Below are 27,492 nucleotides of genomic sequence, written 5' to 3' on the forward strand. Positions count from 1 at the left end.
CATCAAGTCCAACCATCAACTAACACCACCATGCCCATTAAGCCATGTCCCACAATGCCTCGTCCACATGTTCCTTGAACACCTCCAGTGAGTGTGACTCCACCAGTTCCCTGGGCAAAAAAATTTAGGGGGACTTTAACCAACTTGTGATCTCTGAAAAGATCCAGAGTGGGAGAACCTTTGTGCTGATCTACCAGTCAAGCAGTTCTCCTGGGCCATGCACTTGTCTTTGGGCTCTGTAATGTGCCATGCACCCTGTCTTTGGGGGACTGGAAGTTCCAAAGCTAATTTCACTTTTCTTTTATGAAGAAGAAAGAAAAAAGAGGAACAGCACCTAATCCTTTTCTTCATGAAGAAATCTCTGGAGAAAGAACTCATGCACTAGATTTGAAAAAGATTGGCACCGTGTTTTCACCAGGATCCAATGGCATTTCACAATCCCACTGAGAACTGTCCACAAGAGAAAAAGCATAATTGTGATGTTCATCCAAACAATCAAGAAATGTCATACACTATGTCTGCTCATCACAAGCAGATTAGTTTGAATTTCCTAGTCTGATGACAGCACAGGCTATTCAACATCATCTTTGGGTTGCTAATCCTCAAAGAATCTATTTATTTCTTTTTCAGTGTTATTGCCATGGAAACTGGCTACATTGCAAGTCCAGATTACATCTTTACTGTTCACTCACTTTCATTTTGATCTGCAGACTTTCTTCAGGTGCCAGGAAGAGGCAAAGGACAAACCAATATTGTTCCTTGAAACACCTAGTCACTCCCTGTGCTCTCCAGCCTCCACTATGTGAGTGTAGCCACTTGCATTCTGTGTCTCCTAGGGCAAAAGACTTGAAACCTGATGCCTGCAGCCTTGTTTTCTGCAATAACATTGCTCAGCCAAGCTTGAGAGGACAACACAGCAGATGCCTTCCTTATCTATTTTTCAAACCTTTGCAAGTGGTAACACAACGATGCAGAGAGAACAATTACCATTTACAGCACAAATCTAGAAAATGTTTTGCAGATGCACTAAAACTGTTGAAAACATGGGTAATCAAGAGTCAAGGAGAATTGCTATTAAAAGTATGTATCAATGTCAAGAATGGTGAAGCACCTATGTCAGAATCCAGCAAATTAAGTACTTAAGGGAAGAACATGTCTCTACTACATGTATGGCCTGCATGTAACAAATGATGGCCAGAACCACAGGTGTTGCTATTCTCGTATTTCGGGGATTTGAGTGCTGTCTTGAGTGTGTGAGATCTCTAAATTTATTTTGTTTAGGCATTTAGCTGAGTACGAGGTAAATGTGCCCTCTCTTGCAACTTGGTCTGGATTCTTAGAGGTGGAATGTAGGGGCTGTACCTCTTTAGAGACCTGTTGCAAGCTCTTGTTTTAATCAGATGATAATGAAGTTCTTTCTGATGGAATAGTCTTTATCCCCTGGGAAATTTTGTAGGTTTGAAAGTGGATGGAGGGGGAGGAAAACTGAAATGAGTTATGTATGTTTTCTTTTAAGTGTTTGGAAAACCTGGATATGCATGTATAAATAGCCCCTAGGTAGCTATAAGATCGGAAACTGGCATTTACATAGCAAGTCCTAATGTATGCTACTGACCTTGGTGACATTACAAGAGTCATTTTCACACAGATAGCATTTTTAATGGAGTATCTATAATGCATTAGTCACTGATGCCTTTGCCTTGCATCAGGCATTCAGATCCTTATATCCACTTTCCTTTCCACTGTACTTGAGCTACAGTCAAGTTGCAAGGAAAAAATCTGTTCTTTATTACTGTATTGTTTTGTCTCTGACCCTTTTGTAATACAGTTTCGGTTTAGAGAAGTCTTTCTGTATCACTGTAAAATCTTTCATACCGATACACATCACTATGGATCACAAGAAGTTGAGGGGAATAAGTGCCCTTATGTCGCATGGGAAAGCACCTTTGCATTACAAATCTTCATTCTTTTTGTACGTACAGAGTGTTGAGATTCTCTTTCACTCTGACACAACAGAGTGCAGCACATGCCCTTGTCTGTCTCTCCAGTGAGTTAACACTGGTATAGAATGGGTGAGTTTACTAAGTGCAGGAGGTACCATAATTACATGGCTTTAAGAGATCTATTTCTAACCTAATTCAATAACTTGTTAGTTTATATGACTCGTTGGCAGAGGTTGCTATTGTTGCAGAAAGGCTTGAGTAAATTGAGTGTGGCTGGTTATATGGCTGGTTTTGGCTGAACCTGGTAATATTATGTTCTCTGTATCCTCAAAATTTCTATTCAGAAGAAATGAGGGGAGTTTTTAATTTTGAGGACTATCATTATCCTGTGTGTCTGCATGACTTGCTTGCTTTAGTGAAGGAGTGCTTTCCTTTGCTTTAGCCTCTGCTAGTGACAGCAGTGCATAATCTAGTGTTCATACTACAGGAGAAGGTGATCAGGAGACAAACTTCTATTCCTGATTCTGTCATGGATTCTTGCAGTTTTCTTGCATATGAGATGTGGCTTCCTGAGGGAGGAAAAATAAAGTAAAATCAAGAGCTGGGGAATGAGTGTTGGCCTCAATATGTCAGGTTTTTTATTTCTAAGTTGGGGGATTATAAGTATTTCACAGGACTCCAGAAAGGCTCTGTGAGTGTTTGCAGTGTTTTAGAGATGGTAGCATCTCCACCTTCTCTGGAGATATTCAAAACTCGCCTGGACACATTCCTGTGCAATCTGCTCTGGGTGAACCTGCTCTGGCAATGGGGTTGGACTAGATGATCTCCAGAGGTCCCTTCCAACCCCTGTCATTCTGTGGTTCTGTAAGTTGCACTGCAGTGCAAGGAACAATGTCTTCACTTCAGACCACACCTCTGGAGCATTCGTACATTTGGTGACAGTTGCATATGACAGCAGTTCATTAAGAGACTGTCATAGATCTGATTTCACCAGATGTGTCATTCCCCTCTTCCCCAGAAATTTTATCTGGAGGAAAAGAAGAAAGATTTGTTTATTTGTCCCAGATGCCCCCAGAATATGTCAGAGCTGGTGTCAGTGTGCCATTTGCTGGCATATGCACTATGTGATGTTCGTGCCCAGAGCCCTGTTTTACAGGATGGCTTACCATCAGTCTCAGAAGGGTGCAAAGGGCTAGACTCTTCAGTGGAGTTCATGGCTACTGCTCAGTCCACCTTATCATAAAAAACATGATTACAATAAATTGCGCCTGCAGATTTTACAGACTATTGTGAATGCATCAACCATAGTCAAAGAGTTAGAAATCTTTCAGGAAAAGAAAAAAAAAATGTTTCATTAACCAATATCTGGAAGGAAACCCAGCTTCTTCCCTTTGTTTACCAATAATATGTAATTTTAATAAGTTGCCTGCCTCGTCACAGTTTGACATACTGTGGCTGTCCCTTGCACTTGGAGGTTGAATGTACTACATAGAGCATGTAACTAATGAGATGGGGTTTTGTTCATCCTTTCAGTTAATTCTGTGTGTTCTTTTTTCCTCCCTCCCCCCTCTTTGTGCTGCACGGCTGATTACCACTCTAGGACCTTGCAATGGGACACAGACCCCTCAGTGCTGCAACTCCAGTCTGACTCTGAACTTGGGTATATGTCAGCTCTTTTTGTTATTTGTTTATCATTTCTTTGCAAGAATTATGTTGAAAATGCTTCTCAGTTGAGCTGGTTTTATGTGATTTTTATTTGCTTTCTTGACTCAAAAAGACCATAATTTAAGTTTCCTTTTTTTAGTTTCGTCAATAAGAAGCTTCAGCAAAGCCATCTTTGTGGAAAAAACCCAACTATTTAAAGAAGCTCATGAAAAGATAAGCTGCTATTTCTGTTGCCTGAAGCACAATACAAATAACTATTTCATTACAGATGAAATGTTATTATTGTGGCACTTTAATGTGCATGTACAGTTACATTGGTCTTGTTTGTACCTGTTGATTCAGACTTTTCTCTCTGAATCACTTGCAAGGTACTTTTTCCCCTCCTTCCTGTCTTTGCCATAGTTATGCTGTTTCCACATGCAGTAACAATTTCCCCTTTTTCCTTAGGAGCTGTATATGTGCTTATAATTGTGCACTTAAATATGATGGTAGTCCAAGAGTAATTGCCATCTTAGTTGAGTTCAGGCCAATCAAGCATTTTATAAATTATACTAGAGCTAAAATGAATATTTTCTGGTTTGGGATGGAATGTCTTTACTCAAAGCATCTGAAAAAATTAGTTATTTTAAATAATTTTGAAATGCCTACCTGCAGAGTTATTGAGGTTCTTCTAAAAAGGATAGGTAGCTGTCCCTCAGGTTCTTCAGAACTTGAGTCATGGGCAAAACCCAATCTCTATGTCAAAGAAATTGCTCTGCTTATGAACTTACAGGCTTGCCTGTCTGAGTCTCCAGGCAGGCATCTTATGCTTTTACTAGTTCATGTGAAATTCATTCACCATTCTATAAAAAAACCCACAATTTCCCTTTAAGTACTGATTGACAGCAGTCCCAGCTGTAGTTAGGCCTTTTCACCAGGAAAGATGAGCAGAAGCAGTTGAAAATATCCGGACAGCTTTCTATACAGGGTTTCTCCACATTAAGAACTGTTAGGAATGTTTGTAATTTACACCTGAATGTGACCTCAAATAGATCCAGCTTCTACAACTTTACCTGGACCGTACTAAAAAGGTAGAGTTTCCTGAGCTGGTTTAATATACAGAAACCTTTTAGAAATCTCAACTGCACTTTCCCAGAAGTTTGGATTAAAAGATGAGCACTCCCAGGAGCAAGGTTCTTCAAATAGCTATGCAAGGCAAGGAGGTTTATTTGATTCACGTAAGGATAATCCTGTGTATAGCCACAAGACTTCAATCTTTTATGAGCAGTCAGTGCAAAGACAGAAAAAAAGCCAAAGAGTGAATCTACAGGTATACTCTGTAACAGAAAAATCCTGCCCCTTTTGGAAGAAAACTGTCTTCAAAACCAAGGCAGAGTTAGAGAGAGAACCAGACTTTTCTCTGGTGTCGTGAGACTAGATTAAAAAAAAATACCAATGCAAAAGAAATCCTGCAGTCAGCATGCAAATGATGTGTGTAGTTAAACACTTCTAGAAGATAGATCTTTCTTCTGGCTCCTACAGACAGAGGAATCAATTTTAATGCACAAACTTCTGTTAGTGTCCCCCTACTGACATCCCATAGGCAGGTTTGAGAGGAATCCTTCAAAGCTTATGTGTTCTCTAAGATGAATAGTCAGCAAACTGTAAATTATAAGAATTATGAGCACCTCAGATGAAAAATGGGAATGGGAAAGCAATAGGCAGTTTAGTGCTGCCCAAAAAGAACAGGAGACTAGAACATTACAGTCCATAATTGGTAGAGTCCAGATACTGAAAGGATGCTCCAGTTGTCCCTAAGTGCTTGGGACCAAGGGCTAGGCCAACTTTTAGTTATGCAAGAAGTATTACAGGTTGCTTAACAGGGGCAAAAAAGACTTAAGAGATCACATTCCTTCAGATGAGGAGAGACCTCCCTGTCTCCACCAGTAATTACCAGGATACGGGTGACACTAGATATTTGTACAGGCATCAGCAATTCCTGAACTAGAAATGTTTTAGGTGAAAAATTCCACACATTCTGTCAGCACAGTGCTCTGGATGTAGCGCACTTCTTGATTAGCAGTCTACAAAGAGGCTAACCCAACTAGCGGTTAAATCCAGCTCTCCGTTAGGATCGATGTTCCCCATCCTCAGGCAGTTGAGGAGATATAGAGTGACCTCACGTGAAACTGTTGTTCGAATTAGGTGAGGTTCTAATTAGGCCCAGATTAGACACATAATTAATTAGAGATTATACTTAACCAAGACCACAGTCAAGAAGCTCTTTCAATGCAGAAGGCTTAAGAATGTCAGTAAATGGAACCAGTAGCCTGAGGCAGCAGAGGACTGGTTACATAGGAGTCTAACTGAGCAAGTAGGCAACAGAGATTTCACATCTGGTGCTGAAGGAGAGAAAAACACATGAGATTTTTGGGGTGGAATATTTATTAAAGCTTGAATTCACACAAAGAAGTTCTCTACCCACACGTAGGATTTTCAGACAATTGTAGCTTTTGTTCATATCGGCAAAGTCACAGATGGTTGTAAGAGGGAGACTTGTTAATTTTTCCTCTTTGAAAAGAAGAAAGACTCAGAGCTGTAACAGCTATTTCTGCTCTAGTGGTTTGTTACATGATATGGCTGATTCATACTGATTACCTGCTGAATCTAATTGCATTCAGCTTAATAACAACTCAGCCAGTAGGATAGATTAGAAAAATACGTAACTGATGTAGCATTAACCAGCTGAAGAGTTCAGTAAATGTCATCCAATGATGACAATTTCCTTTTGAGACTCCGATTTCCTTTCAGATCAATCTTAATTGAATATCTAAACCACTGTAAATGAATTAGATCAAAGAACCTTTGACCTCTGTTATTCGGACAATCTGGAAAACAGAGAGGATATGGATAATGTTTATGAATTTTCTGCTTTTCCAAATTGCTCTCTCTAATGGCATGACAGTTCAGAAATATCATGTCCATGAGTTTATTTCTCATAAACATATAAGCGTGCTTGCACTTGTTGATCTAGGCAACTGGACTTATTTAGTTGATTTGTTTATTATGTGCATATTCTTTTCTCTGCTGAAAGTTGGCATTTTTTCCAATAAAACATTTGCAAGTAAACGTTTGTTTATTCTTCCCTCCCTACAGACAGTCAAATAATATTCAGGAAATAAATTGATTCCCCCCCCACTGTTGAGTGAACTGCGTATGACTAAAAGTGTTCATGGTCATGTTCAGCTGTCTCTCTTCTTTTTCCCTTACCCACTTACAGTTATTTGGCTTTACTGATTTGTTTCATATGGTGTATTTAAAGTTAGGGAAGTAGTAGAAAAAGAAGGCTATACATGCCCTGTTCCAGCTGTGTCTCAGAGCTCCCCTCCAACCCTTGCATTAGGACTCTACTAATTATAAATCTACATCAATTCCACTACTAATGACTCCTGTGGAAGAGAGAATCTCCTTCTTTATGGAAATTACCCACCTTGCCAATTAAAGGCTCTATTATTGCTCTCAGGTGATCATCTGACAGTCCTAATCCAGCCTGGTTTACACCCACTGTGCCCTTTCCACTATTGTGTATCTCAGGCTGAGGATTAACTCTTTTGAGCAGGCAGAACATTGTAGTAATGATAGTATGAAAGAGAATTTTGTTGCATGTTACGAGGGGCTCAGGCAGGTCATTTCTGTCTCGCGTTAACAGTCCCTCTCAGCAGCAAGATCTAGAGGTTCAGTAACTGTACTTTATTATGGCAAATGGTTCCCAGGTTAATTTTCTTCACTGCAATTAGGTACTTCTCATGCATAGTGTATTGTGTTTCATCTTAGCAAACACTGAAGTATTTTTTTTACCCTGCTCATAAAAGCACTCTTGTTCCTGCTGCTGATTTACATTTAACATGACTAACCTTTTGATGTCATGTATTCCATCTTAGACGCAGACTGCACAAACTAGGGGTGTCAAAGATTACCCAGGTTGATTTCTTACCTCGGGAGGTGGTATCATACTCTAAGGAGACACAGACACCTCTTGCCACGCATCAATCTGAAGGTAAGATATTTTTTTTTGTTCAAAACACATTTTCATAGAAAATAAGTATTTGAATAAGAGTTAAAGAATGTAAGAAAAATAATAGTAAATCATAATATAGCTACTTATCACATATTTTCTGTGAGCCAGGTATTGTTTATGTGATTAATGGCTGTTCTGGTGAGAATAATTATAATAATGACTTTAAATTCAGCTGGAACCAAACTACTTCTGCCTTACAATGGGTTGTGCTTAGATAACAGTATAATGAGAACATATTTTCAAATAAATCATTATGAATATAATTAAAATAGTGCTTTATTCCATTTTTCTTGCTTTCTCAAGGAAGTTATTCATTCTGTGCTTTGTAAAGAGGCCATGATGGAAAGTTGCCCTCAGATATTTGGTCAGTGTAATTGTGTCCGCCTCCAGTAGGTGAATCTTAGGAGAAGTTACAGTTTAGCTCCATGTGCTGAAAAAGGAGGCTTACGTACCTTGGTGTGGACAGTCCTGCTTTCTCTCTGTTGACCAATATATTATCTGTACAATTGGAGCTGTTTGTTAGCTGTTTGGCTTTCCTGTTGATAAGTAAATACGTGTAGTAGTTAGTGGGGGAGTGCTGATCTATCTGTTCCTTAGACTACACACTTGCCAGTGTTGTACTTCAGAACATTGATTGCAGGTCAGTTGAAACCATATAAACTGAATGTAAAACTGTACATTAGCCTGATGTAATTTACACACTATTACAAAGCAGGTAGAAGAAGAAAAACTGAAGACAGTCTTGACTGTAATTTTTGCTGTTAACAATGAAGGATCAAGAAAAGTTCAACAACTGGGTGCTTTCTTACAGCAGATAGTGTAGAACCTCACCAGGCTCCATACAGAAGTAGAAGATTCAAGTAGGTTGCAAAAGGTGTGTGAGTAAATCTGTCTAAATACAAGTTACTGTCAGGGAAGATACAGTGATAAACATAGTCAGCTTTTTTTTCTGCAACTGGGTTACCAGGTCTGCCTTTAAGAAACCAGAAATGAAAACTGCTGAGATCAACACTCAGATTCTACTTCCCCTGAGCACAAGTTTACCCTAGTCATCTGTTGTCTGAAATAGTGCCTTCAAGCATAGACAATCCTGTTGCTTGGATGCTGCATCTTGAGCAGCATGTCCTGACAGCTTTGCCTTCTCAGAGGGAGAGGCTGCCTCAGAAGTCTCCCTAGTTCAATCCAGCTCATCTCTGCTCATGTCTCTGAGGGCTGCTGAAGCCTCGAGAAGATGGGGTTTGCCCCTGAGGTCTTGCCTTCCTGGCTTGAGACCGGTAGGTGCTCAACCTTGGGGCATTATCGTGGAGTCAAGATGGAGAGGATGCCCTTCCTCACTGACACAGGGCCTTTATCCAATGCAAGTCCCTATAGATACAGGGGGTTGAAAATGTGGCTTTGATGTGTTTACCTCTCTCAGGCCTGCAGCTCCAGCACTTATTAGCTGGCACGCCTTTCTGAACAGGCCAACCTCTCTTGAGGAAGCAACTTCTTGCCTTTTTCCAAGGAGCTCTCCAACTATTACAAAATCCTTTTCTTGGGTAGACAAGAGGACAACCTCCTACACTTCAAGGAAAAATAAAAACCCAACAGTGTGCTGCTGTGGAGCCTGGCAGTCAGGACAGCAAGCACAGAGGGCAATGTGGCTTTCCTTCTTTCTCCCAACACAGAGGAAGCTTGTGTTCTTCGCTTGTATGAAAGATAAATGCAAGCATAAAAAGTGATGGACTTTAAACTGCCTAGGCCAAACCTGTGATGGGAAACGTCAAATGGTGATAAGTGGTTTTGGTGACTGGGTTTATTATCTTTCATATTCTCTGTGTCATCACAATCAAGGAAAAAACATCAACAAAAGTGAAGTTTTAATATTTAAACTCAGAGAAAATATCACCAGATTACTTCCCTCAGATGCAAGAGGGAGAGAAAGTTTAACTTATATTTCCTTTCCAACCTGCTGCTAGGGAATTCTCTGCACATAACTTGGACATGAATATGGTCCTGCATCAGTAAAGGAGAGTCAGGAAGGTTTGCTTGTTCTGTTAAAATGGTACTTAATTGGAAACTTTCTAGGGGGTAAATAAGCTGTGTGATTTTGGTCTCCCAGGTCTGATGGAAATGACTTCTCAGGTTTTCAATCTCCTAAGCCTCTTTATGAATGTTGAGCCCTTCATACTGTCACTATAAACATGAACAGCAGAGGGAAATTCCTTGGGAGAGCAGTTTTCAGGAGCAGTCTCTATGCTGTTCCTACGCATTCATGTGATAAAATATAGCCATTATCTATTCAAGATAAATTGTTCAGCCATTACTATGGTTATGTGCTCAGCTATTCAGTATCTGAAGCCTTAGAGTTTGAGAAAATTAAAAAAGAAACCCCTTATTTACTTACATGAGTCTGACTTCAGCTTTCAGAATTCACTCTTTTCCTGCCTGCTGTGGACACTGGAAATGTGAAAATGCAAAATTTTAGGATGAGATTGTCACATGCTTACTTCTGGTTTGGAAGACAACTAATGAAGGGTACAGCTGGATGGAAAGTTCTTTACTGTATGATTAAGCCACCAAAAGAGGACTTTTGAGTTTGTTCAAAGTTCTGCAGCTTTTTTGAAATGTCAGTATCAGGTTTTCCGCACATTGCTTCACTAGAAAGAAAGAAAGAATCTCTGAGGTACCTTAGACCAACTGTTGTTCTGGAACTCAGTGGTTATAGGCCTTTGTGGTAATGGCTATTCCCCACCAAACCTCATAAAACTAGTAAAGGAAAGCTTCGTTGTGCTAAGTACAGTGTGGTGCCAGAGCACCAGATGCTATGAGCACTGGGGTCTCAGCTTGTCAGCTGCTAATTTTAGAAGAAATAATGTGGCATTATTCTTCACTGTATAAAAACAGATTAACTCCTCTTTTCGGAGCAGGTAATTCGCTTTATTTCAGAGGAATAATGATATGTCATTTCCCCCACCCACTCTATTATTTAGGGAGATGTGTATATGCATCAGTCAACCCTTTGATCAGAAGTACCTAATTCTTTTGCTTTACTTAGTTCACAGTAAGCTTCAGCTTTTTTTTTTCTTCCTTGTAGGATGACTTCAAAAACACCCAGATCTTGGCTCTGGAGCCTGAGAAAAAAATTGCCCTTTTCCCCTCCTCCTATAACTGGACTTGAATTTAGGTATTCGTAGGCATTGAGAGACATTTCACTTGTGCTGCTTTTTCCATTCTGGAGTTGATTAAGACCTAGACTATGCCAAATGTTTTCTGAGAGGTCTCTGGGACACATTCCTTCACTGTAGAGACTCTCACATTGCCTTAGAATGGCAGCCCCATGTAGCCTTTGATGGTTGGACCCTCCAAAGCACTGCAGAGCTGCGCTTTGCTGAAGGCACACCTAGGAGAAGGCAGCAACAGAAAAGCCATGGCCTAACCTCTGCCCAGGATGAATCCCTCACTGCCATACAGCAGTGGAAGGAGGTCTGTATGTCTGCCTGCAAGCTACCTTTTCAGACAGAAAAACAGCCTGCAAATTCAAGCTCTGCTGAGCGCCCACCTCAGCTCCAGCTTACTGTTCTCCTGCTCTCTAATGGGCCAGGAGGTAAAATCTCAGCCAGGAAAACATCACGCTGTACCTGCACTGAGAAGGGAGATACTCCTCTGGTTTGGCTCTCCTTAAAGCCAGGGTGGGGAGCAAGAAGGTGAAGGTCTGTGAGCTCTCTGGCTTTGCTGGCCAGTGTCAGGAATGTTGTTATTCCTCTTCTGTGAAGTAGAAACTACTTCTTCATCGATAAAATGAGATGTTCTCACTTTTCTGGCTTGCCAGACTGTCACTGCAAATAGGTTAGTCTGAAATGCATTTCTGAAAAAGTAGATCCCATATACAGGGGAAGAAGATCTGACTTTCTAGAACAATGGAGGTCCTATGTACTTCACCTGTTTATCATCTTCAACAGATGGTTGTTCTTGTGGGAAAAACAAATCTGTTACCATACTCACCTCTTGAGCAGGATAACCTCAGCCTACATCACAAATGTTTGCCCAGTTCTAGCAAAGAACACAATTCAGGCCTGTGCTCCATCTGTTTATTTGCTGTATTCAAATAATGAGGATATTTTGGCAATTAGGGAAAGAGGGAAAAATAAGCTCTCTACTCCATTTGGAAGTAGAACGGAATGAAGTGGCAAAAGGGATGTCAAACTCCAGAGTCTGGGTTGGGTTCTGCATCTCTGTGACACTGTAATTCTCTGAACTAATGTTCCTGAAAGTTATCCTTTTTAAAGCACTGAGGGAGGAGAGGGGAATTCTGCTCACAGTCTAAGGCTCCTGAGACCAAGACACATGAGTTTAGGTATCTGTGTGTGATACCAAATGTAAGTGACTACTGTAGGGTGAACCAAAACTTTCTCTAGATGCCATTGACTGCATTGACTAGTTCTTCACTGACTAGCTTGATAGCAGAGTGCTTCATGTAGGCATATTAATCTAGATTTCTCATCATTGAGTAAACTGCGTATGACTAAAAGTGCCGTACACCGACAGCATGTGAGGGCTGTGTCCTACTTTGAGTTTTGGTAATCAGATGAGGAGTTACCTGTGACTAGGACTGACAAGCCCCAATGCTGTGAAAACAAGCCAGGCCTCTGGAAGTTCCATGATAAAATCCATAGATAAAGTTATTTTTACTTTCACGGTTAGGGGCTGAGATTTTCAGGTTTAATCAGTGTGGGGCTCTGGCTCTGTCTGTCCTGTAAGATAATGTGCATTGGAGCTCTAGTGCAACAAATTCTGCACCAGGCCTGCTGTGCCTTCCCACGTCCGAGTGTAGCTCAGCTCTAGCTTTGTGAATGCATGCTGTACTTAAGAAAAGCCAGTCCCAGAACTAAGTGAGATCATACTTGAGCTTTCCAATGCCCAATCTGTCTAGAGCTCACGGATCAGAAGCTGGGGGTTAAGTTAAAGAGCTTACTTTGGCTTTTCCCTTCCAGAGAATCTTAGAGCTCAGCTCCGGTCTGAAGAGGACAAGACAAGTCTGGACCCAAGAATAGCTTTGAACCCCTCATTTAATGGGAAATGCAGATGCACATTTGTGCATCACCATGCATGCAACATATGTGTCAGGATACATGAAAATATGTGTGATGGAAAGGCATCGGACATAATTGGGGGAAAAGCAGAGACCCTCTGTTATAAACAAAAGGTGGCGTTGGAAAGCAGAGCAGAACTGGAATAGAAATCACTACTAAAAAGAGGAGACAACCTGAAGATGAATCAGTGTTAAAGCAGAAGTTCAGTTTTTAAGGAGGCAGAGCCTTAGTATTAGTACTAATGGACACTAATTTTGTAAGAAATATTATGGTCTATCCTAGGCAGTATCATGTACCACTGAACGTTTTGAGTTAGCTATAAAAATCTAGTTTGCCTTTTCTTCTCAAACCTCAGTCCATCAGAGTCATACTGTGGGTCTCAATAGCTGGCATAAACACCCTAATTCAAGGCCGCTTTGTTTGATTAAATCAACAAAGCTTATTTTGTACTGTGGTACCAGACTGTACAAGATTGGATGAGACTAGAACGAGGCAGAGCAAAGATTTGAAGCATTGCACTGTATAACAGTCTTTCAATAATTCCCCTTTATGCCTGTCATCACTGCATCCCCTTTTCTAAATAACAAGATTTCAAAGGTGGAATTTTTTTTTTTTTTTTTTTATTTAAATTGGGCAGAAAAATCTTTCAAAGGCATTCAGGCAGCTCCCTCTGGTGGTGAAGCGATGAACCGACGCGTCGTGCCTAAGGGATGCTGGAGGTGAGGGAGGGATGCTGGTGGGACCTGCAGAAAAACACTCGCCTGACCTTTTGTCTGAGGCAAGGATTATACTTAATACAAGATGCTTGAGTTGTATGACTGAAAAGCTGTATGAATGTAAGTGCTGATGACGGAGGTGTGAGAAGAGACCGAGCTATTATATAAAAAGGTGGGGAAAAAGAAAAATATATTATCTAGAAGTAGTAAAAAAAAGCCTTAGAAATTCTGTTACAGGTATTATGACAAAAAGCCAGGGGAATAATATACTAGTGAAATCAGCTGCAATCCCTTGTTCTTGCCAATCCCTTCTTGAATTACAATTAGTAAAGTACAGTTTGTTAAAATACATATTCTCCAGGACAGCCACATCAGGCAGGTACCAGATGTGGTGGGTCTGTGTTCCACTCCTAGCAAGATACAGACATTAGATGTGTACCACTAAAGGCTTTCTTCACCAGCTGGCTCATGATAATTTTATGTAGTACAGAATTAGGATAAGGGCTTGGCTTTGGAAACTGTGTTTCTGTGGTTTTTGTTGTGCAGAATAATGTATTTGACACTGACAAGGGTTTCTTCTGGGAGGAAGAATGAAGAGGCCATAGTCTGTGGTCATGCACAGTTTGATGTTTGAGGGCGGGAGGAGACATCAAATGTCTAATCTCCTGAAATATGTAGCACACATGGGCTAAAATAGTATTTCTGTAAGACAGTCCCACCCATTTCTGAAAGGTGGCTTCTTACATCCACAGTCTACTGTTATGCATTCCCTGTCTCTCCTCCCAGGTCATCTCTAAAGACTTCTGGAGAAGCCTTTTTCTTGTACTCAAGATGGTTTTCAGTTAGTTTTCAGCAGAGACCCCTCTTAATGCTAAACTGTTTTGAACAGGCAGATCTGAGAATTTATTAAGCATCAGTAATTCTCTGGGAGTTATGTACTGAGCTGATTTAACAGAGGGAAGATTGGCTCTGGTCACACACACTAGGAGGTCTGATGAAGGCTCTATAGGGATCTTAGACTTTGTCCCTGATCATTTCATTACATGAGGACAGAGTAATTTGACTCATTGCAGCTCCTCCACAATCTAAACAAAATCCTGGGAAGGTCTTCTGAAAACCAGGCCCACATGCATGGGAGTTTGCTGCTCCAAAGTGGCTCAGGCCTTGTGCAGACTCTGGTTTCTTTTGCGCAAGGTACCTCTGCATTGAATACAAGCCCAGGAAGCACACCTAATAATTCTCTACGAGGCTGGAAAGAGAACAACAGACTTGTCATGGCTGGCCCTATACCTTCTCTAAACCATTCAGGCTCCAGAAGATGGGAAACAAAACAGGAGGGTTAACGGCCTTTCTCAGGGAAACGAGGAACCAGTTCTGAGGCTGTGGCTGCCTTGGAGAGGACTGCGCAACTGTCATCCTGTGCATGGAAGGAATACTGCTTCAAAGCCTCTGCAGACAGAATGGAGAAGGACCTGCTTGATCCTAATGGATGATCCTTGCTCTATGCTTTTGAGCAAGTGGATCCCATCCTCCACCCAAGAGATGGGAGGCTACTCTGTCCTAGAATAAAACAAAAAATATTGTAGTCAGCTCCCTTGTGCAGAACCCAACCTGCTCCTTTAGTTGCAGTGGGGAAAAAAGTAATTGAATGAGATCCTGGTACATCTGGTGCCACTTGGTGGAAAACAAGAGCTCTGATGTTAGCAGCCTTGACCTCAAACTCCTTTAACTAGCTGCAAGTCATCTCACAGTGCCTTTGACCCATCTTTGTGTCCTGACATCTGAAACTAGCAGTGATCCATGAATTCAAAGAGAAACCCTGTAACACCTGTATGCAAATTGAATCCTTTGTTGGCTGGAAATGAAAACCTTCCCCTCAGTCTCTCCTCTCTGGAAAAGATCCTGGCCGTGTTTTACACACGAACAACTGCTGTATTGAGCTGATTTGTTGTGTGTTCCCCTCAAGCAACCAAATAGTTCTAAACTTATTTGCAAATATATGACTATCAGTAGGTGACAACTGAGCTTTAACATGAGAACAGAAGGAAACTATCCCACTAATGAACAGCACCATGATTTCCCTAGTCAACAGTCAGTGAAAAGACAGTGGCCGATTTTTCTCTACGTGCCATTTTCACATGTTCCTTCCTAGTTGTCACTTTACCATATGTATCACTTCAGTAGTATTTGAATATACTTTGAATTAACAATGTGTTGTACATATTACAATGCTCAAATTAAAAGTTATAGATATGAAAATGTAGAAAGGGGGAAAGTCGGGTTAACAGTGCTTCCAACAGAACAATGAAGACACAGCTTTTTGTTTTCTTCAGAAACAAAGCATGCTTTTTCCTACCATCCCTGTAATTCCCTCTTTAGCCTAATGGATAATGCCTATTCAGTATATATAAGAAAACTAATACCCAGCACCTTCTATTGCATGTTTAAGTAACCTTTGGCAGACTCTGGCTTTTTAACATGGACCAAACTCCACTGGAATTAAAGACAAGATTAAGAAAAATGTGCATTGCAGAGGTAGCAGTTATTAATCCTCAGCGCTCTAATTAGCACTTAATCTTTCTAATCCTGTAAGTAGATACAAAATCAGTGCTGAAATAGACACAGGCCATAATGTGGAAAGCCCTTCATTAGTAGTGTTAAAAAGAGGTACAGAAAAAAACCCCGCTGCTCCGTTACTTCACACTTCTCAGTTTGTTTCTTGGCACTTCTGTCTCAAAGAAAGGAAAAAGATTCACATGCCAAAATCCCCTCATCTGTTTTAACCCATGCTGCTAATGTACTGGGTCAAAAATTATGCAGCTGAAAATTCTCCTGTTCATCACCTCTCTATCTTCAATTCTATAGCTGAGCCACAGCTTAAGAAGCTGGCCAATTGTGTCCCTCTATAGTCTCCTTTAATTGGCTCATTTCCATAGGAGAGGCCACCTGCCTTGGATAGAGTTGTCAGCTGCTTGCCCTCAGACTAACTGGAGAGGGTGCCGAGTGGCTGGGTTGGGTAGAATGAAGAGGGTTTGCCACACGCCACATGATTACCCGCCTTGAAGGTGAATGGGGATGCACCCCAAGCTGGGTCTTTGTTCACCAAGTGTATCTTCACAGCCTGACCTGAGCACCTGGGCAGGGCCCTCCAATAACAACCCCGGGCACCGCTTCTCCCTCCCAAGAGCTGCTCCCAAGGTTGTGTAAAGCCATGCTATATTTATTATAATGACGAATTGTGGATCTCGTCTGAAGTACTTGAGAATCCCTTCTTCAAAATCAGTAGTAGCTGGATTCTTTCCAGACAATCCTTTTGCTCTCTCACACACACTCTCAAGAGTTACTATGAAAACTGAAGAAAGGATCTGGATGAAGAAACTTTTAATGAAACGGATATGTCAGTGAAGTAAATGTCTCAGCATGAATTCCCACTGGCCACTATTAATAGAAGATGGTATTCTCTTTTGCTGCAATTCAATAGACTGTCTCCACAAATAATGTCACTTTTCAACCAGACCCTGGCTGCCACTTGCCCATCTATCTTATTTTAAATAAACTTAGCATAAATTCACTCTGAGCCACAATTAATTTAGATGTATGTCCTAGCCATAAACCTCCAAAACAGTGCTTGCTCTTCCTGCAAGTTGATGCCCTACTTAAGGCCCACAGGAAGTGAGAATCTAATCATTATTTTTCCAAAACACATTGCACTTCAGCCATGAAGCTTGACACTTATTTTAAGTCTATAATTGCATGTTGTTGCTGTGGATACTCTTTTCTTTTTTTTTCCTCACCCTGCTTGCCTTGTAAAGTTTGCCACATCAGAGCTCAAAATGGGTTCAGCTCCTTTAAGTCTGGCACAAGCAGATTCCTGCACTGATGAATAGCCCCACGGGTCTCAGTAGCAGCTGCTGGTTTTTGAGGACTCTTTCAGGTCTCACTACTTGGTTTGAAGCTGAGCTTTTCTGAAGGTCTGGCCCCAGCTGTGGAGCTGGAGAATTCTTGAAATTTTAGCTCTTAATCATGGTTGTTTCATATTTCATTTTTTGTCATCTCCACCCAGATGTTCGGGTCTTACTCTCCCTCTCCTAGGCACCAGTTACTCAGCAACAACATGCTCAAAACAACCACTCATCTGCTATGAAACACAGAAAGCACTGAAGATTTTGCCTGTGACTATGTGAAGGACTCCCTATGAGCTGATGCTGCAGCACAGATAATGTGCAGGTTGAAAACACAGCTCAAACCAGCCTTCCAGAGTGGAGTCTCAAAATTGCCTTGACCTGTTGTTTTCACAAATGAAAGCTGGAGGACACATACATTGTGGTGAGATGACTTTGGTCAACCACCCAGCCCCTCTCTCGCTCCCCCTTCCTGAAGAGGATGGCAGAGAAAATAAGATGATAAAGCTCATGGGTTGAAATAAGGACAGGGAGATTGCTTACAGTTACGATCATGGGCAAAACAGACTCAGCTTAGGGAAAATTAATTTAATTTATTGCCAATTAAAACAGATTTGGATGGTGAGAAACAAAGACAAAATTGAAATAACACCTTTCCCCTGCTCCTTTTTCCTGGGCTCAACTTCACTCCTTCATTCCCAGCTCCCCTACTTGCCCTCTGCCGCGAGCGGTGCAGGGGGACAGAGATGGGGGGGTATGGTCAGCCCATAACAGCTCCTCTCTGTCACTCCTTTCTCCTCATACTTTTCCCCTGCTCCAGTGTGGGTCTTCCCCATAGGCTGCAGTCCTTCAGGATAAACCTGCTCCAGCATGGGCTCTCCACAGGCCACAGTTCCTTCAGGAAATATCCACATGCTCCAGTGCGGATATCTGCTCTGGCATGGTCTTCTCTGTGGGCTGCAGGGAAATACCCGCTCTGCTGTGTGGTCTCTCCACAGGCTGCAGAGGAATCTCTGCTCCGGCCCCTGGAGCACCTACTTCCTCTGCTTCTTCTCTCACCTTGGTGCTCATAAGGCTGTTTCTCACACTTTTTCTCCTCAGTCCTCTCTCCACCATGTGGTGTTTTGCCCTTTCTTAAATATGTTTTCCAAGAGGCACCCGCAGCATGGCTGATGGGCTCAGCTGTATCCTGCGGTGGGTCTGCTATGGAACTGGCTGTGGCCAGCACAGGGCAGCCCCTGGTCTCTTCTCATAGATGCCACCCCTGCAGCCCCTCCCCACTACCACAACCTTGCCACCTACACCCAATACGTACACGTATTTAGAAAAATTGGTAGCTTAGTAGCCAAAATTCAGATGTTTCTTGTATGACATGCCTGGGATCAAGCCTTTGCTTTGCTTAATAGGTGAATGCTTTAACCAATAACGTGTTGGGTGATCTGGGTTAAATTATTTGTTGGACCAGGCACCAGAAGCATAGCATTTGATGTTCTAGCTGCATGTTCATTATCATCATGACATAGGACTGATCTGTCTCTTGATATCTAGAACAGCCATCCTGTCTTACCTTGGTATTTAAACAACAGTTTAAAGTTACTGGTTAATTTGGGTCCCTCTTGTGTTTTCTGGTAATAGAAAATGGGGTGATGGATTCCTTGCTTTGGAGGAGATCCATTGCTGAGGATGCTGAGAAGTGGTAGATGCTTGCCTAGACCAGAGGTAGGAGCTTGTTTCTGGTCAGTCAACTACACGGGCTATATATTTCTGGTGGTGATCCCAGAGAACAGTCCATGCTGCCTTTGCCAAATGGTATGGATTGGCTCATCCCACCTCCCATGTTAAAACCTCAGAATCTCTTGGAGCAGTCAGTTGTACCCATATTGCTTCTTGTCAGGCTCATAGTACGCTGTGGTAGCTATCCCATCATCTTACATGATGAGACAGCACGAACTCTTCTTGTAAGCATTTCACAGACTTCTTACCTGTGAGCGTTAGACGTGCTGGGATTCACTTGGAGGGATGATTGAGGCCGAGAAACCTGAACCCAACACAGCCTTGTGAGGCAGGATATGGACTGTAGCCTAGACTGTCCTTCAGTCTGTGCCCACGTTCCCAGGCCAATGGAACTACTTGATTTGGTCCAGATGCTTACAGTTCGGACTGGTCAGGAATAAGGATCTCTTCTTGTCTGCATTTTATTCTTCACTAGATTGGATAATACGTAAAGCTTGGATTCAGGGCTGTGGATTTCCAAACAGGCAGGGTTCCTAGGAGTTAGGCACTGAAGCCTTTGCATACATTTTAAGGATGTAAGAGTTGCTAAGTAAGCTAAGATACAATAAATTTACATCTGCATCTCAGTTATGCAGTCATGAAAAGGTGTCCAGTGAACAAAGTGAGCTTCCATTTTCAAGAAGGCCTTGGACAGAGTTAAAGATGAGTGAGCAGGCATGAGTGCACCGCTGATACTGTATGCTTGGGAGACATCTGTCCTGTGATTCCTAGGTTATAACATTATGGAGGCAGAGTGAACAGGAGATGAATCTGGTCTCCCTTTTCTCTTTTTGTCTCTCTAGTCTATGGACTGAACTGTGTTTAAAACTTATAGAAATATTTATATAGTTATTTAAGTATTTACCTATAGGTGTATCTGTAGATACAATGTCTAGATAACATACTATCTATCTATAGTATATCTATAGATGTACAGATACTTGTAGATACATACATAAAGCTGAACGGTACAAGATCTCACCACCTGGCAAGTGATAGCCTTGGGGATAGAGCAATGGAGTGAATGTCAGTGAGTCTTATCTTTGTTACAATCTACATGTGTAATTCAGACCAAATCACAAACTGAGTTACAGTCACTGCAGAGACATAGGTATCTCTTCATTTACCCATAATGGAGACCACTAGCAGTTTAAACATGAGCTAAGTGAACTCACAGCAGCCAAATTTACTAGTATTTTTAGCTGTCACAGAACTACCTGATCTGGCAGCATGACTGATGCTAGTACCCAAGCTAACTAGTTACATCCTTGTTGAGATACTTCAGTATTTCAGTGTAATCACATGCAATAGCTCTACTTTGAGGGACCTAGCCTATTTGTGTAGACTTTCTATTGCCAAAAGAGTAAGACAGGCAATTTACGCCACCTATTGTATTTGTCATAAGACTGAAAGAATTACCTTCTATTTGTGCCTTTCTTCATTGCCTACAGGACTTAGGCAATACATTTCAATTATAAGCTTCATTTTTAGATGGCTGAGGTTAGATAATTCCCACCACTTTGTGATGGGAATATGGGCAAATGCATTACACAGTGTTTTTCTGTCAAACCCTGAAACAGTTCGGGAACTGTTATTATTACTATTTCTTTTCTTCAGCTCCTTCATCTCTTAGCTATTCTCCTTTGAAGTTGCTTGTTGTGCCTGTGTGAAAGCAAAGTGACAAAGCAGGCACCTTATTTTCCTCTGAGACCGATATAATTGAGGACAGCACTTCTACAGCTGATATTTAAAGGCAATAGGACAGAGAAGAAATAGAAAAATTACTTTCCTATTTTTTTCTTCAATTAAATAGTATTTTCATACTAGTTAGAATTCTTTATTGTGTAGACTCAATACTACACTTTATGTGCTAACATTGATTTTGATGCACCAAACTAATTTTTGTGTTGTGTAGTTGCTCAAATGCATGTTTCTGTCACATTTTGCTCAAGGCATATGCCTTAAAGTAAAGGTAGAACTTGCCCATCAATTCCTTGCCCCCAAAGAGCACTGAGCATCAAGTGGATACAGATCTAAATCTAAAATTTATAGTACTGTGACTACAAAATGGACAAAGCCACAAGTCTGTTTGCTGAGGTGTAGGATGGAGAATATACACTTTTGTCTGCTCTTTCCACACTTTAAACCGTATCATATAGGTTGTGGTACTATTCATTTGACATGTGATATTTCTTGTATCAGAGCATCTTGATGAAGTATGAAAAATGAATACCCAACCCTTATGTATTAGCTATGCAGTGAGTATGTTTTCAGACCTAATTACTGAATTAGTTAGTACTGGTTTACAATTATCCTTAATAAGTCTGGATTAGGAATGGTTAGTAAAAGTAACTTTTCTGTTTCACAGTTCATCGGCTTGAGATAATTTAGTAACAAAGGCTCATGTTGCAATCGGGGAAAGGACTCCCACTGACTTCAATGGGACCTGGACTGGGACCAAAATTAAGTGCTTGCCATGAGTCTAAATAGCTGACATTGTCACTGACTCATCATGTGAAGCCCTTCAGTACATTGTAGAGTCATTTTATTTGGATTTGATTAAATGTAAAAGTATTTTGCAAGGCTTTCTAGCTTTGAAAAACAAAGTCATTTACATAAGAGCTAAGCAACCACATAGCTATCCTCCTTTACCCTGGATAGTAGGCTTAATCCTGCAAATATTTATGCATGCTCTGTGCTCATGATTAGTACCCTGGCATATTTGATCGTCTGATATTAGGCATGCACGTGTTTACAGGAGGAGGTTTGGTGCTGTAACATTCATTTGTTATATCCTGTTTTGCTGATAGACTGCAAGCACTGAAGGGCAGGAAATGTAATTGTATATCACACTTATCAGTACGGGATGTAGAATACATGCTGTAAAGCTATACTGATCATTAAAAATGTTTTTTTATATATATATGTATTTTAAGGAGAAAATATGCTTCTTTCCTATATTCCAGATCAATTCACTTTGTCAATTGCTAAAAATGTGCCTTTTATTATTAACACCTTTTATCAATCCAATGAACAATAGAAACAGCAGTTCTGCTCCAAGACCGGCCACATCTTGCAATAATTTATAAATGCCCATGTTAAAAATAATACACTTACTCCAACTTTTTCAAAATGTCCCAGGGTGAGCAAATGCTTTTGTATTATTATTAGTTTTGACAAACCTGATTGTGTGCTGGCCATTGTTAAAGGGTTCTATCTGCCTCCAAACACAGTGAGAGACAAAGAATTTTTAATGAATTTAATTAAAACTTTATGTGGTTTATGGTGTTCACCTCCAGCTGGTGCGCCATTCTTGTCTGGTGAATGAAGTTTCCTCTAATGCATAATGATGTGTTTTATATGAGGGATGTTTGAGCCCCCTTCCTAGTAGCCCTGAGGTAGTTTCCATGGTATGACACAGTGGTGAAGTATTTAAAAGCAGATCTCTTAAACTTAGGTGAATTATGTATATGGTTAAATACACATGCATGAATGCGTAGATATGAATCTTAAAATAAGTTTAAGAATCTTTTTTTTCCCCAGAAGCAGTCCTTGTGGGCTAGCTTTAATGACCCATGCTTCTGAGCATTTGTCTGTACAAATGGCACATTGACGTGAAAGGGTGTTGTTATTTAACTGCTTATATTGGGAGTAGGAAGTTGAATAATCTGGTCTCCTTTGCTTAACACACTGAAAACATCTGTACCAGGCACAAGGTCCTGATATTGATGGGCATTCCCAGTGCTGCTGTAATAAAAATGAACAATAATGTGCAGATAGTCCTGTTAGCAAATGTTTCAGTGCGTTTTATGAGACATGCTGAGACACTGTAACAAGCTGGGTCATTCCCATGGCTGGTTAGAGTTACTGGTGGAATTCTAGTCCTCCAAACATCTTGTGCTGCTGGGGCTTTTGTGCAGGGTCTCTAAAAAGGGCAATGGCCTGTCTGCTTTCCCTGCAAGCTGTGTTCAGTCAATACTTCCTCTGTCAAGAAACAACATCTTGCTAAAAGAGGTAAGCTGTTGATTTGTTTTAAGCACTTGCTTTTCAAAATCTTGAGTCTGGGTGTGGCCAAACTGAAATACAGAGCTGTATTTTTGTGGTTCTTTGGATGCTGAGATGTCAGTTGTGCAAGAATCTTGAACAAGTTCCCTGGGGAAGGAATGAATGAAGCAAGATGTCTTGGACCAAAGGAACAGGACTTAGGAAGAACTCACATCTCTACAGGGAGTAGTGTGATCCCTGGAGAAGTATAAGTAATGGAGTCTACAAACTTTCAGTGGTTTTGCAGAGACCGGAAAAACTTAGATGAATGTTGAAAGGCATCTTCATAAATGATTCCTCTTATTCTAATAGTTGTGAGGAATTGGATAGGAAACTGGTTACAAAATCACCATGTGCCAGCATCACCCTTTTAGATCATTGACCAACTCATTGAGGTGGGGAGAGCCCTTTACATGGCCTGATTGGAAGGTGACTAAGAGGAAAGGCTTTCCAGGAGGTGAACCTTCAGTGTATCAGCTGGAAAACCAATAATCAGTGGTTATCTGGAGATAAGACCTTTTACTTGGGGGAAGGGATTTCAGTTTTTTAATCCACCTGTGATGTTTAACACAGTTTTCCAAGGATTAGCCAATAGTAATAACAACAGTAAATCACCATATATGTTGTTCCCCAACTGATGAAGAAACAAAATTATACAGGAGAGGACGACTCATAAGCTAAATCAGAAAAAGTCTTTGGAGAAAATACTGAAAAAGGTGGCATTTGGCACTTGGTGGAATGACAAAGAGCTGAAGAGATGCAGGAGCATCACAAGCTAAAGAATAACTCCTGGCTATAGGGATGGACAAGAAATCAAGATGAACAGAACAAGCAGGCAGATGAGTAATAGATTGTAAAGAATGAAGAAATAATGAAGAGGAAGTAGAGGAAGTCCTGAAAACCACAAAGACGTATTTGTATTTTCCTTAGAAATTAAGAGGATGCTCCTGGAGGTGGCAGAGGGAAAGAATGTGAGGAGCTGACATCCTGCACTGGAAGAAGTCTGACCACAGACTAATGAGTCATCTTGTTGCATTGCTCCTGTTTACAGATGCTCTGATTGCTGTCTCCACTGCAGTTTTGCTCTTTAGAGTAAATGAGAAATTAACTCAATCTGATCAGCTGCAGTGTACCCTTCAGAGAAGGTAAGGCTTCTGTCAGTCAACACAGAGAGCTCTTGGACTAAATGTACCAGCAGCTGAGGGTCTGGTGATGTTCTGTCTTTGGGGGTCTGGTAGACTAGATAGTGCACAGTCTAAATCAGAACAACCCTGATTTAGGCTGTGAGTGCAGGTGGCAATCTCAGAGCTGCCACCCTGTGTCCCAGCATGGGAAGTTTGTCTCTGGAGGTGGGCAGAGCCAGATGGAGAGAAGATCACACAGCTATAAAGTCATAATTTCACCATGCAACTTGGGGGCATGCACTTCACTAAGCAGTATCAGTCAGGACATCAAAGGCTCTATAACTTACCTCCTGGCAAATCAGTGCTGCTTTTTGCCTTTTGTTAATGTTGTCAACTGCTCAGACTTTGAGGCTCCTGTCCATATTCCTCTGGTCTCCAGCTCTAAAACAACGTTATGTTTAACTAGTACCCTCTGTTACTGGAGTTACTTTTGGCAAGCAGTGTTGGGAACAAAGTAAAAGAAACCTGAGAAGGACTAAGGCTTAGGACTACAAGGGTTGAGTTTCAGCTGCGTATGTCCATGACACACTGCTAGTATTTCATCAGCCTGTGAACACTGACAGTCTTGACAGTGGACCAGTGGGTCCTTTGTGGGCATAAGCAGAAAGGCGGGGCCTTAAGAAAGTGTTGGAGTCCAGGTGTTGGTTGTAGTCTTGCTGTTAGAAGCAGAGAGAGAAGAAATTAAGCAGGAAAGAAGTAAAACCACTGAAACCACAGATTTATTTCCGTGGTTTGTAGATACTTTGCACAAAGTGACTAATTAACAAAGGAGGAAGATGCATGGAAGTCTGATTTATAGCAGGTTTTATTGGCACATGAAACTGCCACAGCAACACTGAGGATTGAAGAATGAGCTTAGCTTGAAAATGGGGAATTTTCTCAGTTGAGCTGAAGGGTGAAGTGCAAGCCAGCCTGCCACAGTCCTTATGCAGAGCAAGGGCATTGTATAAAATGGTGCTGCTAAGAACATTGTGGTAGGTAGCCAAGGTGCAGCCAAGGTACACATCCAAGGATGTACCATAGGAGACACTTGTCCTTCAAGGTACACTTCTAGGTGACCTGAGTGGGAAACTTCTAGGTTATTTGGGCCAATACTGGATTTTGGAAGCAAATCTGTGTACATATACTCATAGTAACTGTTGGCAGGACAATACTGGGAAACAGAAACAGGAAATCTGTGCCGCTCACTCTTTCGCCTATTTTAGGGACTTACTGAAGCACAAAGCGATGTAATGCTACAGCTGTCATTAGGAGGTATTTTACATACCTGCCTGTACATACAAATGTCCATTTCTTTTTCTTTGCTTACTTTAGAAGTATCTTAGGACTCAGCCCTATTCTTTAAAGATGAGTTTCTCACACTCTTCTAAGCTTACTATCACTGCCATATATATTGTTGCAGGGCAGCAGCATGCAATGAGAGTTAAGTGATTTTTGGTGCATCATTTCCTAGCTTTGCAGTTGAAATAATGCACAATCATTGGAAAAGATATATATCTGCATGTACATAGACTGACATGTCATTTTAGAGTGAAATAGGGTAATTTTGATGAAAAATATAAATAATTAGTAAGATAAGCTGCCTGGCAGAAAAGGACCTGGAGGTGTTGATTGACAGCCTGGCCACGGTCGTGAGGGACAACAAAAAATGCTTCTATAAATACATTAACAACAAAAAGAGAGCCACAGAGAATCTCCATCCTTTACTGGATGTGGGGAGAAACATCCTCACGAAGGAAGAGGAATAGGCTGAGGTACTTAATGCCTTCTTTGCCTCAGTCTTTAATAGCCAGACCAGGTATCCTCAGGGTATCCATCTCCCTGAGCTGGAAGACAGGGATGGAGAGCAAAATAGGCTCCCCATGATCCAGGAGGAAGCAGTTAACAACCTGCTATGCCACCTGGACACTCACAAGTCTATGGGGCCTGATGGCATCCACCCAAGGGTGATGAGAGAGCTGGCAGAGGAGGTTGCCAAGCCACTCTCCATCATTTATCAACAGTCCTGGTTAACAGGGGAGGTCCCAGGTGACTGGAGGCTTGCCAATGTGACACCCATCTACAAGAAGGGCTGGAAGGAGGATCCGGGGAACTACAGGCCTGTCAGCCTGACCTCGGTGCCGGGGAAGATTATGGAGAGGTTCATCTTGAGGGCGCTCACAGGGCACGTGCAGGACAACCACGGGATCAGGCCCAGCCAGCACGGGTTCATGAAAGGCAGGTCCTGCTTGACCAACCTGATCTCCTTCCATGACCAGGTGACCTGCCTAGTGGATGAGGGGAAGGCTGTGGATGTTGTCTACCTGGACTTTAGTAAAGCCTTCGACACTGTCTCCCACAGTATTCTCCTGGAGAAGCTGGCGGCTCGTGGTTTAGACAGGTACACTTTTCGCTGGGTTAAAAACTGGCTGGATGGCTGAGCCCAGAGAGTTGTGGTAAGTGGAGCGAAATCCAGTTGGCAGCCGGTCACAAGCGGAGTCCCCCAGGGCTCAGTTTTGGGGCCGGTCTTGTTTAATTTATTTACTGATGATCTGGATGAGGGGATTGAGTGCTCCCTCAGCAAGTTTGCAGATGACACCAAGTTGGGCGGGAGTGTTGATCTGTTCAAGGGTCGGAAGGCTCTGCAGAGGGATCTGAACAGGCTGGATCGATGGGCCCAGGCCAATTGTATGAGGTTCAACAAGGCCAAGTGCCAGGTTCTACACTTTGGCCACAACAACCCCATGCAACGCTACAGGCTTGGGGAAGAGTGGCTGGAAAGCTGCCCCGCAGAAAAGGACCTGGGGGTGTTGATTGACAGCTGGCTGAATATGAGCCAGCAGTGTGCCCAGGTGGCCAAGGAGGCCAACGGCATCCTGGCCTGTATCAGAAATGGTGTGGCCAGCAGGAGCAGGGAGGTGATCGTGCCCCTGTACTCGGCACTGGTGAGGCCGCACCTCAAATCCTGTGTTCAGTTTTGGGCCCCTCACTACAAGAAGGACATCGAGGTGCTGGAGCGTGTCCAGAGAAGGGCGACGAAGCTGGTGAGGGGTCTGGAGCACAAGTCTTATGAGGAGCGGCTGAGGGAACTGGGGTTGTTCAGTCTGGAGAAGAGGAGGCTGAGGGGAGACGTTATTGCTCTCTACAAATACCTGAA

The 27,492-nt window shown here is 41.8% G+C and overlaps 1 protein-coding gene across 4 annotated transcripts in view; it reads left to right on the forward strand.

Moving 5' to 3' along the window:
* Positions 1 to 27,492, forward strand: part of DYNC1I1 (dynein cytoplasmic 1 intermediate chain 1) — a 179,318-nt gene that overhangs the window by 20,022 nt on the left and 131,804 nt on the right. For 2 of the 4 annotated variants that reach the window (XM_059818411.1, XM_059818413.1), the window contains exons 4-5: positions 3,544 to 3,603; positions 7,529 to 7,644. In XM_059818411.1, coding sequence (XP_059674394.1) covers positions 3,544 to 3,603; positions 7,529 to 7,644 — 176 coding nt within the window. The remainder of the gene's footprint in view (positions 1 to 3,543; positions 3,604 to 7,528; positions 7,645 to 27,492) is intronic. The other 2 variants (XM_059818412.1, XM_059818414.1) reach the window with 1 other exon arrangement.

This window comes from Gavia stellata, chromosome 6, assembly GCF_030936135.1.
Source record: "Gavia stellata isolate bGavSte3 chromosome 6, bGavSte3.hap2, whole genome shotgun sequence".
Taxonomy (NCBI): domain Eukaryota; kingdom Metazoa; phylum Chordata; class Aves; order Gaviiformes; family Gaviidae; genus Gavia; species Gavia stellata.